We start from the raw sequence: 15,774 nt of genomic DNA, 5'->3' as shown, positions 1-15,774 counted from the left end.
TCTCAACTATGTAAACATGTGCCAGAAAAATCTGGTAGGAAATATATCTAAACGGTAAAATTTTTTTCTTCTTGGAGTAGAAGCACTCGTTATCTTCTTGGTAGTCTTCTGTGTTTCCCAAATTTTCTACAATGAGCATGTATTGAAGAAACTTTTTTTTTTTTTTTTTTTTTTTTTTGCGGTACACAGGCCTCTCACTGCTGTGGCCTCTCCCGTTGTGGAGCACAGGCTCCGGACACGCAGGCTCAGCGGCCATGGCTCACAGGCCCAGCCGCTCCGCGGCATGTGGGATCTTCCCGGACCGAGGCACGAACCCGTGTCCCCTACATCGGCAGGCGGACTCTCAACCACTGCGCCACCGGGGAAGCCCAGAAACATTTTTTCCCTTTAATAAAAATATGGGGGAGAGATGTTTGGTTATGATGGAAATAACCAGATTCCTGTCTAATCTATTTTTTAACATCAAATGCAGTTAAACAAAACTGTATTACAGCTCAAATATATTCAGTCTAAGAAAATTCTTCTAGATTATGATTTTCTTAGAGAAGAAACCCTGTCTACTTAAGAGGACATATGTTTCATCAAGGCGACTGTAGCCACTCATACTGCCCTGAGTGTATGTGGTACAACTTTAAAAAGTAGTAACAATAAACTTTAAAAACAAAATAACTGGGTCTTGGGATTAAAGATGATTTTAATTAGCAACATAGATTAGTGTTTCCTTCAAGGTGGTCACTTAGGGAAACCGTTCTTTCTTCTATTCGTATTGCCATTTCTCACAATATTTTTCTGGAGCTTTCTGTGGCACTGCTCAGGAAAATCATTCGGTTGCTTCAGTCACTCACTATTTTTGACCAAAAATGGTTTTACCAGGTTGACACTTCATTTATCTGACTTGACGTCAAGTGGCTCTTGGCCTGTCCTAAAAAAACGAATCTATTCTCAAAGAATAAAGGTTCCCAAACACTGAGATGATTTCTTTTTAATGCCACAGCCTTTATGAAGACAATTCCAAAACACCAGTTTTCCAGTCATGTTTTGAAAAAATTATATTTTCACAATACCTGATTGACTAATCTGCCCCAAGATGACTACTCTGAGGTGTCAGTGTTTTGGGGAAGGGAAAGTGATCCATTACGATTAATGAAAAGCCTAAATAAAGACTGTGAAATAGACTGATTTTATATTCCAGTAAAAACCACCAAAAGCCTATTAGAAGACAGATTTTCAAGTACAATATAGAAATGAAAAGCCATCAGTAGCTGCTTTGATCTTTTGGTGTGGCCAACAGGGGCAGAATCCCAGGCTGGAGACCCCAGGGGCTCCTTCCTGTAAAACAACGTTCGTGAAAGACAAGACTACACTTCCTCTTCTATTTGCCTCAATCATCATTTAACAACACTGGCTTCACGTTAGAATCACCTCGGAGCTTTACAAAAAATACCAATTGGCTGGAAACGTTCGGACAATGGAATCTGAATTTCAGAAGGTAGAGTTTGGGTATCTATGTGTGGGGTTTTGTGTGTGTCTGTGTGCGTGCACTGTTTATTCTTTTCTTTCCTCTCCTTTCCCCCTTTCTCTCCCTCCCTTCCTCCCCTCCAGTTCCCAGGTGATTCAGATACACTAAACCACAGTAAGGGGTGCAGACCATGGGCAGCTGGTCCACATTAGGATCCTGGCTTCTGTCCACAGAGCTCAACTCAGCTAGTTGACAAAATGAGCGCCTACACAATTCATTCCATTCAGCACTTCATACCATGGTTCATAAAAACAAAAATTAGGGAAAGGTGCTTGGTCCATACAAATAATCTTAGAAAATAAAAATTTTTAATGGGGGATAAAAAGCATACAGTCTCTAGTTGACTAACCACATATAAGATGAAAACACCGGTAAAGGCACGAATAATGAAACCATGTCACAGCTTGGTCAATGGAGTAGACTCTATGTTCTTCCTTTGGCTTATCTGTATAGATTGTAAATTTTCCACAGTGAATATGTATCACTTTTGTGACACCTACTTTCCTGCTGGCCTGTTGACTTAAGAGAAAAAGACTACATACCGGCAGTATCTTGGGCTGTCACATCCACGCCATGCGTAACCATGACCCTGAGGCATTCCACGTGTCCTTTTGTAGCAGCAAGATGAAAACTGGAAAAGAGGTAACATAATCTCCTGAAGATTTCCACTCTTCAGAGTTCATCTCTGACCATGTTTTTGCCTCTTTGTGTACACGTTCTCTCACTTAAGCTCCACAACCATCTTGTGAGTAGGTATTATTATCAACCTCGTTTTAAAGAGGAGGAAACGGAGGCTCAAAGCGGTCTGATAATTTGCTCATTGACACTTTTTATTAAGTAATGGATTAGGAGCTAGATCTTAGGTCTTCCAACGTAAAGACAAAGCTTGAAAACAGTAAGACACAACTACATTCCTTGTCCCTTTAGGGAAGAAGAGCCAGTCCCAACTAGATCGGATTCCTAAATAAGAAGTAATTTATCAACTTTTTTCTGCTGTCTAGTGTTTTCACCAAAGCCATTATTTTTAAGTAATACGCTCTATGAAGGGAAATTTGTCTGAGTCAAACAACGGTCAAGGTTCTTGAACAGCATCAAGGTCAAATCCATTGTTGTGTTCTAGCTGAATAACAATAGTTGTACACAACTTTTAAGTGGCTGATGTGTGCCAACTACTCAGTTTGATACATTACCTCTTTTCATTCTCCTAAAAACCTTTTGAGGTGAGTCCTAACACCATCTCCATTAGATGGCAGGTGTCTACACTCAGTCAGGTGCAAACAGCATTAGAGAAGGCCCACAAATGCACCCATCGTCCCCACAGATCCCGGAGTAAAGTGCACTTCTACAGACAGAAGGAAAGCACAGTTCCACTGGGCACTCAGGCCCAGAGGCTGAGAAGGCAAAAACCCCAGGAAGGTCTCCACTGCAGAGGTCTTCCCTCTTCACAGCCTCCTTCCTAGAGAAGGAGGTTAAGGAGCCTCCCAGCTCTCCTCCGCCCTATCTCAGGGACTTAACTTCTCAAGATACTTGCCATGCAGCACCTTGGTGTCTGTACCTCTGAATTAATACCCAGGCAATATTTTTTCACAGGACAGGACCTGTCACTGGGGCCCAGGGTCACACTCAACTAGCAAATCCAAGAGCTAAACCGATTCAAACCCAAGTCAGCTTGACCCAGCACCTCTGCTCCGGAGAACGAGGCTTTGTAAAGGTGGGCAGGTCAGCAATTGGGGATAGGTCAGTCCTGGTTGCAAATCGGCCATACGTCAGCTATGTATCTTTGGGACGTCAGTTTAACCTCTCCGAGCTTAAATTCCCTCCACAGTAAAATGTGGGGATTGACTCAGATGGTATCTGATGGTCCCTCTGGCTCTAACATTCTTTAAAATGATAACGAAAGCTTACCTGGCTCTGGTCACACCAACTATTTCTGCATTTGTGCAGCAGTTTATGTGTAACGTTTCTTTACAGTCAAAATCCACTCTGTAGGTGATTACACACTACGGTGAAACTCTGATCATCTGGAATGACTTGGGAACGTGGTGACTTGTTTAAATGGAATTCCTCATTAAATACGGCTTAACCCGAAGAACCTCCCTAAAAGGCACTACAATAATACCTCTGTTTTCAGTATTGTTGGGGTAACAACTTTACAATAAGTAAAGTTCATCTTTAAGCAGTGAATTGCGCAATCACAGTGGAAGGTTTCTAAAATCTCCCCAGTTTTAGTAACAGTGTATGTTACATAATTAAATTGCTCTCGAGGACATGATATTACCATTAAGAGCCTCAATTATTGAACTCTGCTTTCAAGGCTATGAATCTAAATGCCCCGCATTATTAAGCTCTAATATTTATTAATATTTATCTTCTTAATATCTACGTGTTTGCTTCTAAGCTATTCATTCTTCTATCTCCTATGACCGGGGAGAACTCAATCAAAATGATCTGGACAGCCATATCTTTTGCTAAAGATAAAAGTACCAGGATTAGTAATTAGCACACTCACACACATGCACACGCGTGCACACACACAAAAAACATAAAAGTATGTATGATTGAAGTTTAACATATATAAAGAAAGCTACACACACCGTAACTGTATAGCCTGCTAAAACTTCACAAATGGAACGTGCCCCTTTTACTCTGATACTGAAGAAACAGAACTTGGCCAGAGACCCAAAATCCCTCCTCGTATCTCCTGCTAGCAACCCAGAATCTCTTCAGTGTGCCCCTTTGAGTTACTAACCCTCTTCCCCCTGTAATATTTATATTCCTTCTACTCCAAGGCTTCCTGGATTACCTCTGGGTTGCACACTGTAATAACAGGGGATTGAAATTGCAGACACATGTGACAACGAAGCATTAGTGCAGGCCACCACTGCATGTTGATAAATGTGCTCTGACGAACACGACATGCTCTGTGGATGACTTGGCTGCCTTCCTCGACTTCCTCTGTGAAGTTCACAGCTCTGTGGGTCAGCTCTTCCAAAGCTACAGCTGCAGCTCTTTCTGGGTTTTGGTCACTGATTTCTCTCCTTGCCTCTTCAGGTGTGGGTAGCAGTGGTGGTGAAATATTTCCCACTGTTACTAGCCAGGGCTGCTTTTCCAGCCTTGCTGGTTTAATCTGACCACATGTGTATAAACAGTTCCTTTCTTAACCACCCATCAGTTATCCTGTGTGAGTGCTACCTGTTTCCTACTGGGACCTTGAATGATACCAGTGTTAGGTATTTTGTGTGTGATTATCCACAGGAAGAACTATTAGGTTTCTGTGCACATTATCAGATTAATATTTATAAGGGCAAATTCAGCCTTAAAAAATGTTTTGATTAGAGAAGATGTCAGAGTAGAAAGACCCTCCCCTCCACGGGCACACCAAAATTACAGCTATTTACAGAGCAACTATTAATGAAAGATCAGAAGACTAGTAGAAAAGATCTTCTACAACCAAAGATATAAAGAAGGAACCACAACGAGACAGGTAGGAGGGGCGGAGATGTGCTATAGTCAAGACCCATACCCTGGGTGGGTAACCCACAAAGAGGAGGATAATTACAATGGCAAAGTTTCTCCCCAAGAAGTGAGGGGTCCAAGCCCCACACTGGGTTCCCTGGCCCAGTGGCCCTGCACCAGGAAGATGAGCCCCTAGAATGTTTGGCTTTGAAGGTCAGCTGGGCTTACTTTCGGGAGAGCCAGAGGGCTGTGGGAAAGAGAGACTCCACTCTTAAAAGGCTCACACAAAATCTCACATGCTTGGGGCTTCCCTGGTGGCGCAGTGGTTGAGAGTCCGCCTGCCGATGCAGGGGACACGAGTTTGTGCCCTGGTCCGGGAAGATCCCACGTGCCGCGGAGCGGCTGGGCCCGTGAGCCATGGCCGCTGAGCCTGCGCGTCCGGAGCCTGTGCTCCGCAGCGGGAGAGGCCACAACAGTGAGGCCCGCGTACTGCAAATAAAAAAAATTAAAAAAAAAAAAAATGGGCAGAGGATCTGAACAGACATTCTTCCAAAGAAGATATACAGATGGCTGAGATATACATGAAAAAATGCTCAACATCACTCATCAGGGAAATAGAAATCAAAACCACAATGAGATATCACTTCACACCTGTCAGAATGGTTATTATCAAAGAGATAACAAGTAACAAGTGCTGGCAAGGATGTAAAGGAAAGGAATCTTGGCACACCTCTGGTGGGAATATTAATTGGTGCAGACTCTATGGAAAACAGTATGCAGATTCCTCAGAAAATTAAAAATAGAACTACCATATGACCTAGCAGTTCCACTCCTGGGTATTTATCTGAAGAAAATGAAAACACTAATTAGAAAAGATATATGCACCCCAGTGTTCACTGCAGCATTATATACAATAGCCAAGATATGAAAGCATCATAACTACCCATCAACAGACGAATGGATAAAGATGTGGTATGTATATATATTATGGACTATTACTCGGCCATAAAAAAGAATGAAATCTTGCCATTTGCTTCAACATGGACGAACCTAGAGGGTAGTAACACTAAGTGAAATAAGTCAGGCAGAGACAAATACTGTATGATTTCACTTATATGTGGAATCTAAAAAACAAATGAACACACATAACAAAACAGAAACAGTTATAGATACAGGTGGTTGCCAGAGGGGAGGGGGGGTGGGGGGAGGAAAGAAATAAGTGAGGGAGATTAAGAGGTACAAACTTCCAGTGGCAAAATAAATGAGTCAGGGGTATGAAGTGTACACCGTGGGGAATACAGTCAATAACTATGTAACATCTTTGTATGGTGACAGATGGTAACTCGACTTATCACTGTGATCATTTTGGAATGTACAGAAATATCAAATCACTGTGTTGCGTAATAGGAACTAACAGTGTTGTAGGTCAATTATACTTCAAAAACCAACCAACCAACCAACCAACTCATAGAAAAAGAGATCAGATTTATGGTTACCAGAGGTGAGGGGATCGGGGGAAGGGGAACTAGACGAAGGCAGTCAGAAGGTACAAACATCCAGTTTTTAAAAAATGTATTAAAAAAGTGACAACTAGATATTTTTACTTCTTAGTCGTTTTATTCCTATGAATTTTTTATTTAATTCAGGCCATGCGTAATAACATCATAAAGAAGTTTAGTAAAATACTGGCCAAGGCAAAAGACCTATTTATGAGTAGAGGATAAGAATTAAACAGTACCTTTTTTAAAGCTAAAACAAAAAGAAAGCAAACAGAAAACCAAAAACAATGACTCAAAGTCACAGATCTTACTTTATCTATAAACTCATCCACTCTACCTCCTCCCCTGCCACAACTGGATTATTTTGAGGCAAATCTCATTATCTTTTTGTCTCTGAACTTTTCTACACATATACTTAAAAGATACGCACTTTACAAAGGAGAAATAATAATGCAATGAAATCCTTTGTATCCAATACCACGTCTAACTTGAATGCGAAACAACCTTGTTTCATCTACACCCTTACCATCATTTTGAAGCAGACCTCATGTCATATCATTTCATTCATAAATACTTCAATATGTATTTCTAAAATAAAATAGCTCTTTGCAAAAATGTGCTAACAGTACCATCATCACACCTGTTAAATGGGCTGTGAGGAATCAATGAGGTATGTGTAAAAGCACTAGCAAAACGTGAAGCGTGTAGTAAACATCCAAGAAAATACCACCAATTATCAGAGCCTCATCGACACAAGACAAGGCACAGAGTCTGAGACATGTTGCTTAATAAAAGGATTTGTCTCAGTGTTCAGAAAAGACAGGTTAGCAGAAATTAGGTCAGAACCATCATTGCTTAAGAAATGAAGAAAGAAGGAAAGAAAGGAGGAAGAGGAAAGCAAGAAAGAGAGACTGGTAGACAGTCACAGATGACCAAAAAGAAAGCCATCTGAGACCAGCCTTGTCTAATGCTCACACTTGAGCTGCTAACATTCCAGCGCCTTCCATAGAAGTGATAATCCCCAAAGCAGGGTTTGGCAGCAACAAGTCATTAGCATTTAGCCTCTGAATGTGAACCAGAAGCAGAGCCAACTTTTAATAAGATACTCAAGTGGAAAGTTGGGTTCAGTTGGGTGGGAAAACACGATTAGTCACTGACAGAACCTAGGTTTGTAAATGACAGCGAGTAGGTTTCCCTTCCTCTGCAGTGACTGATAAATGCGGTCCCCTCAGGGCGGCGGTCCCCTCAAGGCAGCAGACCCTGTGACTGGTGGGTGCTGGTCTGGACTGCAGATGGGCATCTGTGGGGTTACCTCAGGCTTAGGGAGCAGATGGCACCCCAGGTCAGCACACCACTAATGAAGAGCATGGCTGGTGGCCTTTAATGGCCCGTGCCCTGGATAGCTGGTAAAACAACACACCTCTAGATAAAGACAGTTTGCAGACGGGGGTGAGGCGGGCAGGCAAAGTAGTAGGCTGATTAACAGGCCCCCCTCGCCGCCAAACAGAGACTGTTCTTGACAATGTTAATTCTAGGGCATTAGACCTAACCCAAGCATGGGATAATTTCGGTATTTCTATAGTTGTATATTTTTATAAATTGCTATAGCTAAATATATTAATTCACTCATATACTTACTATACTGGGGTACTTATGTGCCAGACACTGTTCTAAGCACTGAGAAACACATGGTGAATAAAAAAAAAAGCCCTCATGGATCTAAGCTTTTAGTAGGAAGACTAAAGATAAACCAGTGGTTCTCAGCTGGGGGTGATTTTTGCCCCACCCAGGGGACGTTTGGCAACAGCCGGAGACATTTTTGATTATTCACAGGGTTGCGGGTGGGTAGATTCTCCTGGTGTCTAACGTGTAAAGACCAGAGATGCTGCTAAACATCCTACAATGTACAGGCCCCACAATAAACAATTATCTGACTCGTCTAAAATGTCAATAACATCAACATATCAAAATGTCAATAGTGCCCAGCTTGAGGATCTCTGGGATAAACCATTTAATACAAACACACGATGCTGCGATATAATTCTATTAAGACAAGTTAAACAGAGGCTGAAAAAACATCATGAGCAGATCTCAGTCTTTTTATTGAGATATATTTTAAGGTACGTAAATTCACCATTTAAAAATGCACAATTCAGTTGTTTTTAGGATATTCACAGAGTTGTGCAACCAACATCACTATCTAATTCCAGAACACTTTCATCAGCTTAAAAAAAATCCTTGTACCCATTAGTATTCACTCTCCATTCCCATGCCTACCTTGGCCATCGTTAACCTACTTTCTGTACCCATGGATTTGCCTATTCTGGACAGGTCATCAAGATCGAATCACACACAACATGTGGTCTTTTGTGCTTGGCTTCTTTCATTTGGCCTGTTTTCAAGGTTCATCCACATTGTAGCACGTACCAGTACCTTATTCCTTCCATTGGGTGGATATATCACATTTTGTGTATCCATTCGTTGGTTATGGACACTTGGGTTGTTTCTACTTTTTGGTTATTGCAAATAATGCTGCTAAAACATTTGTGTACAAGTGTTTGCGTGGACACCTGTTTGCAATGCTAGTGGGTACAGACCTAGGAGTGGAATTGCCGAACCATATGGTAACCATGTTGACGTCTTTAAGGAAATGTTAGACTGTTCTCTAAAGCTGCTGCACCATTTTACATCCCCATCAACGACATGAGGGCTCCAATCTGTCCACATCCCAGCCAGGACTTGTTACTGTCTGCCAAATTTTAAGCGATGAGAATTTTAATTGCACCTAAATTTTCCACAGAAGAAACATTTAAGTCTTTCTTAATGAGCGCTTTGAGGTAGCTATTTCAGCTAATTATCAGCTGAACTTTCCCCTTAGAGGAATAGAAGAGTGAATGCAAAACAAATTCAGAACATCCTTTGGCTTTGTCTCTGTAGGCTTTTACACCTAATTAAAAAGTGTGGCCCTTCCTCTTAAAGACAAGAAATGTCATTCAAGAGTCAATAGCAATGTATTTTATGAGAGGTTCTATTGGCTTGTTTACCTCTTCATTTGGACAGGTCTCAGAATTCAGTGGAGGAGGGAGGGATATAAAATCCTTTATCCACCCCTCTAACTCCAGGCCCAGTGACAAGGACACTTGTCACTGCCCAGGGATACAGCAGGGTGGCTGTCCAGATTCTAGTGCAGCCGAAGTGAGCGCACTTCAATAGCCTAAAAGTCTTGGATGCTCACAGAGTGAACCACAGACCAGAAGCTGTTAGAAATGGAAGCTCTCAGACCCCACCCCCAATCACTGCCCCAAAAGCTGTGTTTTACAAGTTTCCCAGCTGACTCCCGTGCACATTACTGTTTGCAAAGCGCTGCTCTAAATGGAGGATGAGTTAAGAACCCCACACCATCCTTTTTACCAAGGTACCTATTGTTTCAAACCGCTTCTGAAAACATAATCCCCTTAAGCCTTGAAAGCAATCTTGTTGATATATCCCACAAAAAAGGAATCGATGCTGTTTTAAGTTTCATTATAATAGGCAATGTTTAGCTTTGCTTATAAAACTCAGCTGGGCCCTTTCACAGAGGGGTAACTAAAAGGCAGAATGGCCTGAAGATTCACATCGTGATCCTTTGATGCCTCTGCTGCTTATTGATATTTGGAATTTCTCTGTTTTTGTCACTTGGAAAGTTCCCAAGGTTTCTGTGCTTCAGAGTTTTGCGGCTCCCGATCTCTCCCCCACCAACCACCCCCCTTCTTCTTCCTCCTCCCTCCCTCCCACTCCCAAGAGAAGACCAAGATGACCTTGAGAGCCCCAGGACAGCAGCTGGATGGCATCCTGAAGGTGCAGAGGAAGAACCAGCAGAAACCCAGTGAGGAGGCCCGGATACCACGGCTGGGTTTGCTGCGCTGTTGTTGTGTCATCATGGCTGAGGTACCTAACTTCAGTTCCCTCACCTCTAAACCATGTTTGGGCAACTAAAAAACATCAGCATCAATAATAATAGCAGCTTATCTGTTGAAATACAATGCACTAGATACGTTTTAACTCATTACACCCCCCAACCAGCCTTGGGAGGGGTAATTATCATCATCCCCATTTTACAGAGGAGGAAACTGAGACACAGAGGAGTCCAGTAAGCTTTCCCGAAGTCCCAGAACCAGTAAGTAGGGGAGCCTGGATTTGACTTCAGCATTCTGCGTGCAGAGTTGGCCCTTCAACACCATGCTGAGAAACTGCACTATTTGTTAGATCACTCTGCAAACTGTGAAATACCACATAATATAACTTACTAGCTGTACGGCTCTTTAAGAAACAAAGTTTAAACTACAAAAAACTAAGTATTTGGCCAAAAAGCAAACACAGGTTTCTCATTGGGGCTGGTTAGGGTCGCCAGTGGTCTCCAATGGAAAGACGTGTAATCCAAGCACTGCAGCAAACAGAGCCTGCGACAGAGGTTTCGTTTATTACAAAACCGCTCCGCAAGTTGTACAAGCCTTCAATGCCTCGAGACAAGGCCGGGATGTTTCTCAAGGCCCTTAACCCGAAGCGGATTTGAACTATTACTATTTAAAAGCCCATGACTGATGGCTGGGAAAGTTCCTTCCATCTTTCAGAGTAACAACAAACAGAGTTCTTCTGGTTTCTGACTGCCAGCTGAAGCACATACTTGGAGGAGACACAAACTCACAAGGCTACTTTCAGAAGACTTGGATTTTTTAGGCATATTCATTCACAGAAGATTTCACTCAAACCAAACTCTTTCTTGCGCCCTTGACGAGCACCCCAGCTCCCGATACCAAAAGCGCTGGCCAGCCGGGTGAGGTCGGGAACGCAACAGGCTGGCCACTGGCAGCCTCGGCAACCGACTTTTCACTCCCCAAGTCAATCAAGCCACAAAGAAACACCCATACACCAAACCCTACCAGCACGAGACACACCCAGAATCCCAGCGTGTTAGAAGGTTCCAGAAGGATACGCTGGCCCAACATCCTCACTTCACAGATGAAGACACTGAGGCTCAGAGAGGTCAGGAAATGTGCAGAAGATCAGGACTCGAGCTCACTGCCCTGACTCTGAGAGCGGTTCCTCCCTGCGAAACCCACCTCTTCCTTCTTTCCTTTGAAAGCCCTTTATTTACAAGAGGGATCACCATGGTTGGCGTGACTCAGAAATACTTCACGGTAATAACCAACTTTTCATAATCCCTTGAGAGCTTCAGCATTTCCCAACACCTATAGTCGCCTATACTTCAGTTGCATTGCTTTTGTAAGACAATCTTTCTGGAGGGGGAAAAAATGATATTAAGTCACATAAAAATGAATCAGAGAAATTAAGTATTTGGAATTAGGATTTAATCCAAAATCCTTCGTGTGGCTCACCAGGCTCTATATGAGGAGGTCCTGGCTCCCACTGTGATCTCACCTTCTAGTTCTTTCCCGGTTTGCTGAGGCCACATCAAGTACCCTCCCGCCTCAGAGCATTCGCCTTGCTGTTCCCTCCACCAGGACAGCAGTCCTAGAAAAGAGCAGGCTTGGCACCCCATCCTAATTCAGGAATCTGCTCAAATGAAGGTGTCTGCTCAGAGGGGCCTTTCTTGCCCAGGTTTATTCAAAGTGGCCCCTGGCTGCTGCTTTTTCTCCAATGCACCTGATATTACATGAAAGAGGCATGTGGTTATTGTCTGAGTGCCCCGTTAGACTATACCTTCCATACGTTCCGTGAGGGCAGAGATCTCGTCTTGCCTATTGCAATTTTCCTAGCACAGAGAAGTGGTCTGGGGTGGGCGGGGGGAGAATGCAAGTCTTCCGTTTTGAATTTGCCTTTTCCATCTGAAGTTTCTATTTGGCATTTCCTTAAACCAAGGCACACCCAGAAACTGGCATGACCATGTTTTCTTCAGGTTGTACTATAAGTTCTTAAGGGAGAGGCTGTGTCCTTTATGTCGTTATTACAAGCTTTAGTTTGCTTCCCAACATCATGTCACATGGTGGTTTTCACAGTGTGGCCCTTGGGCCAGCAGCATCAGTAGCACTGGGAGCTTGTGAGAAATGCAGATTCTGAGGATCCTGCCCAGACACAGGGCAGGGGCCCAGCAATCTGTGTTTTAACAAGCCCCCTAGGTGATTCTCATACACGTCCCATTTTTAGGACCACTGGCATAGGAGGCAGAAGCATGAACTAAAATTCAGTATTCTTTGGTTCTGGTCGCAGTTCTGCCATCCCCAAGTATGGAACGATAAGGTCGCTCACTTTCACTGGCCTCAGTTTATTCATCTGGTCCACACGACCACTGAAGCCTTTTTCAGCTCTCAAGTCTACGATTCCAACCCAGCCTACCAATTGTTTCCTGGGACTTACTTGCTGCAGCATCTAAATTCTAATGAGGTCACTGAGCTCAAAAGAGGCTTAGCACACACCCAAGTATTTCAGCGGGACAAACCTTAATCCTAAAAGACCTGGATTCCCGTTTCAGATTATAATCCAAGGGTAAGGAAGGCATCACTGTCTAATAGCTTATAGTCAAAAAGGCGTTGAAAAACGAATCCTACTCTACTAGTTGGGATCAACCCTATGGGCCTAAGAGAAATCGCCTCTGGCAGAGAAGTAATAGGGCTGCCAGGCCTTCAGCTATTTCAAAGGCAGCTGCAACAGGGACTTTGATCACTGCCCCCGTTAGGGACTGAGGGGGCAGACAGTTTGAGAAATGGGAACACTGGTGGCCTTCTCCTGCTAAACGTTTCAGATAGATATAATAAATGGTGACTGGCATAAAAGAAATAAAGGCTGTAAAAATAGGATTCCTGTCCTTTAAGTGCCCACGATGTGCTAATGGAATCAGCCGTGCTTCTGGGGACAGAGATCTCCTGGGGACAGGAGGAGGAGAGGCTGAGAAGAAAGATCACATACTCAGAGCTAAGAAACCCCGCGACACTTAAGCTGAGAGTTAGCTCTTTTTCTTCGGGATTGTTTGGTTTCACAAATGCAGTAGGAAAAACAGCACTTGGGCAGTATGAAATCTCTTTAGGGCAAATGATTCATCTCTTGTGCTCAGAATAGACCCCCAGACTCCACCACCCAGAATGGGTGATTTGTACCAATTTCCAAACCTTTCTGACCCACACTTTCCTCTTCACAAATTACTCCAGGGTAATTGAGAGCATCAGATAAGAAATACCTGAGGGAAACTGACATGGTCTTTAAAATGGGTGAAAGAATCAACTATCTGTTGAATGAATGACACATATGAAAGCCCCTAGCCCAGTGCTGGGCCCTCAATATTAACACGATTAATAACAATTCCTTTCTTATTAATTGGATAAGACTGGGCTCTGACCCCGATAGTCGAATAACAGGGATAAGATAAGTACATAGGTAACCAAGACTCATCAAATCGTAGGTGTTTTAACAGAGGCAGTGGTTGAGATCGAGCTCACCCCCTTAGGAATTTAGAAAAGGCTTCATGAATGAGACGGAAAACTGGACCTCGAATGACCCAGCAGCGTGGTGGGGCGGCGGCGGCAGCATTTTGGAAGGCGTGTATTTCAGGGAAGCAGGAGTATTTCTAAAGGACAGGCACGTGTCGAGTGATTTCATGCGCCTCCACCCTTGAACTGTCTGGTGACTGCCAGCGTGAGAACCTCCCGCCCCAGGTGCCCCCTCCTCTCGCGGGGTTAGGCTGAGTGGAGGTCACTGCCTGCTTGTGCTGCCGGCCACCCGCCCCTGCTCCGCCCTCTAACACAGCCAGCTGGGGTTTCCCAGGCTCTCCTGACCTCCGCATGCGGGGGCAGGTCCGGGCCAGCGGAGGGCATGGAAAAGCCAGATTGCTGCAACCCCGGGCAACAGTGAGCCAACTGAGTGTTTAAAATCCTCCCTTCTCAATATACTTAATCCTGCTTTGCAAACAGTTTTAAAATGAAAAATCCTGTGATCCCTCCAATATTTTAATCAGTGCAGTTCTTAATCCCCAAATCTATTCTCCTCAATTTGCACCACTTCCCTGGTTACAAGTGTTCCTTCCAAAGCACAATTTTGCAACATGATCTGTTCAGCTTTAACCTACAACACCATTTTTCCCTTTAAAACCCTTGTGAATTAGTTTAACATAATTTACTTTATGCCAAAGTTTACCTTTAATTTTATTCTGTGCACAAGCATTATATATACATATATGTATGTGCGTGTATGCTAGGAAAAATTCCACCTGGGCTCCGTGGGCCTTCCTCAGTCTACCTGTAACCTATCATGGGGAAAACCTGTCGAGAAGCCTTGGGCTAAGAAGCCTGGGGTCTCACTGAAGAGTGTCCAGCGCTGTGGTTCTCAGTTTGGACTGACCATTCAAGTATCCTGGGTGCTTTAAACAGCCCCACTCCCAGACTGCACCCCACACCAATTACATAGGTATCTTAGAGGGTGACACCCCGCACAGCACTTTTCAAAGTTGTCCAGGTGCTTCTAATGGGAGTTGAGAACCACTGATCCAGTGTCAAGTGGGTCCCTGACCTTGAACTGCTATGATAACTCCGGAGGAAGGGAAGGAAACAGTGAGCACTGTGTTGTTTTTCCTTTTCAACTCGGGATGGCCTCCATCACATCACCCACACTGTCCTCCACTTCCTCTGTCCCCACCCACACCCTCCCAATCCATTCTCTCAGGTCCACCTTGCATCACACTGCATACCTCAGGCAGGAAGCATTCCTTCGCTACTCCTGTGCCTAACCACCTCTTCCCATCTTGAACCCCTTACAAGTTAGTATTTTATGATTCAGCACTTAATTATTCTCCAGTACATCCATTGGTCTCGTCTTCTCGGCCAGATGCTATGCATCTTGTAGGCAAGGACCATATTTTCTCCTTCTTTTGTACGGGCTTACGATAGAGTTTGCAGCATTTTAGACAACAGAGTTTGGCACATTTTAGTACCTCCCAACTAGAAGCAAACGTCTGGGCACATTTGCAAGACAGGAACAGACGTTATGTCGCCTTCGAAAATCTACTTGACCAAAAGCAGAGCAGATATGCTATATAGAAATTATAGCGTTCAGTTCATCCCTCTGCCAAACATTAACAAGATTTAGACAAGACACAGGGTGGTTTTGCCTGGAAGGTCATTTTGCTGGGAAGGAGGCTGCAATGACATAAAATATACAGCAGTTTTAGGTAAATGAATTTGACAGCTGTGTGGGAAGACCTGGAGGAAGGTGACCAGGTGGTATGACTTGATTTCCAAGACTGTACTGAGAAAACCCTGTATCCATCCCTATTCTGCAAAAACAGGAAGAGTCAAAAGTACAACAAGTCACCCA

At 43.6% G+C, this 15,774-nt stretch overlaps 1 protein-coding gene across 6 annotated transcripts in view; it reads right to left on the bottom strand.

The window, feature by feature from the left end:
• The window catches only part of RAI14 (retinoic acid induced 14), a 155,090-nt gene that overhangs the window by 31,583 nt on the left and 107,733 nt on the right, over positions 1-15,774 (bottom strand). For all 6 annotated transcript variants that reach the window (XM_030843665.3, XM_060295702.2, XM_030843668.3 and 3 more), the window contains exon 4: positions 2,062-2,150. In XM_030843665.3, coding sequence (XP_030699525.1) covers positions 2,062-2,150 — 89 coding nt within the window. The remainder of the gene's footprint in view (positions 1-2,061; positions 2,151-15,774) is intronic.

The sequence above is a fragment of the Globicephala melas genome, chromosome 3 (genome assembly GCF_963455315.2).
Source record: "Globicephala melas chromosome 3, mGloMel1.2, whole genome shotgun sequence".
In the NCBI taxonomy this organism is placed as follows: domain Eukaryota; kingdom Metazoa; phylum Chordata; class Mammalia; order Artiodactyla; family Delphinidae; genus Globicephala; species Globicephala melas.
The sequence above is the reverse complement of the archived record's forward strand: the minus strand, read 5'-3'. Positions and strand labels throughout refer to the sequence as shown.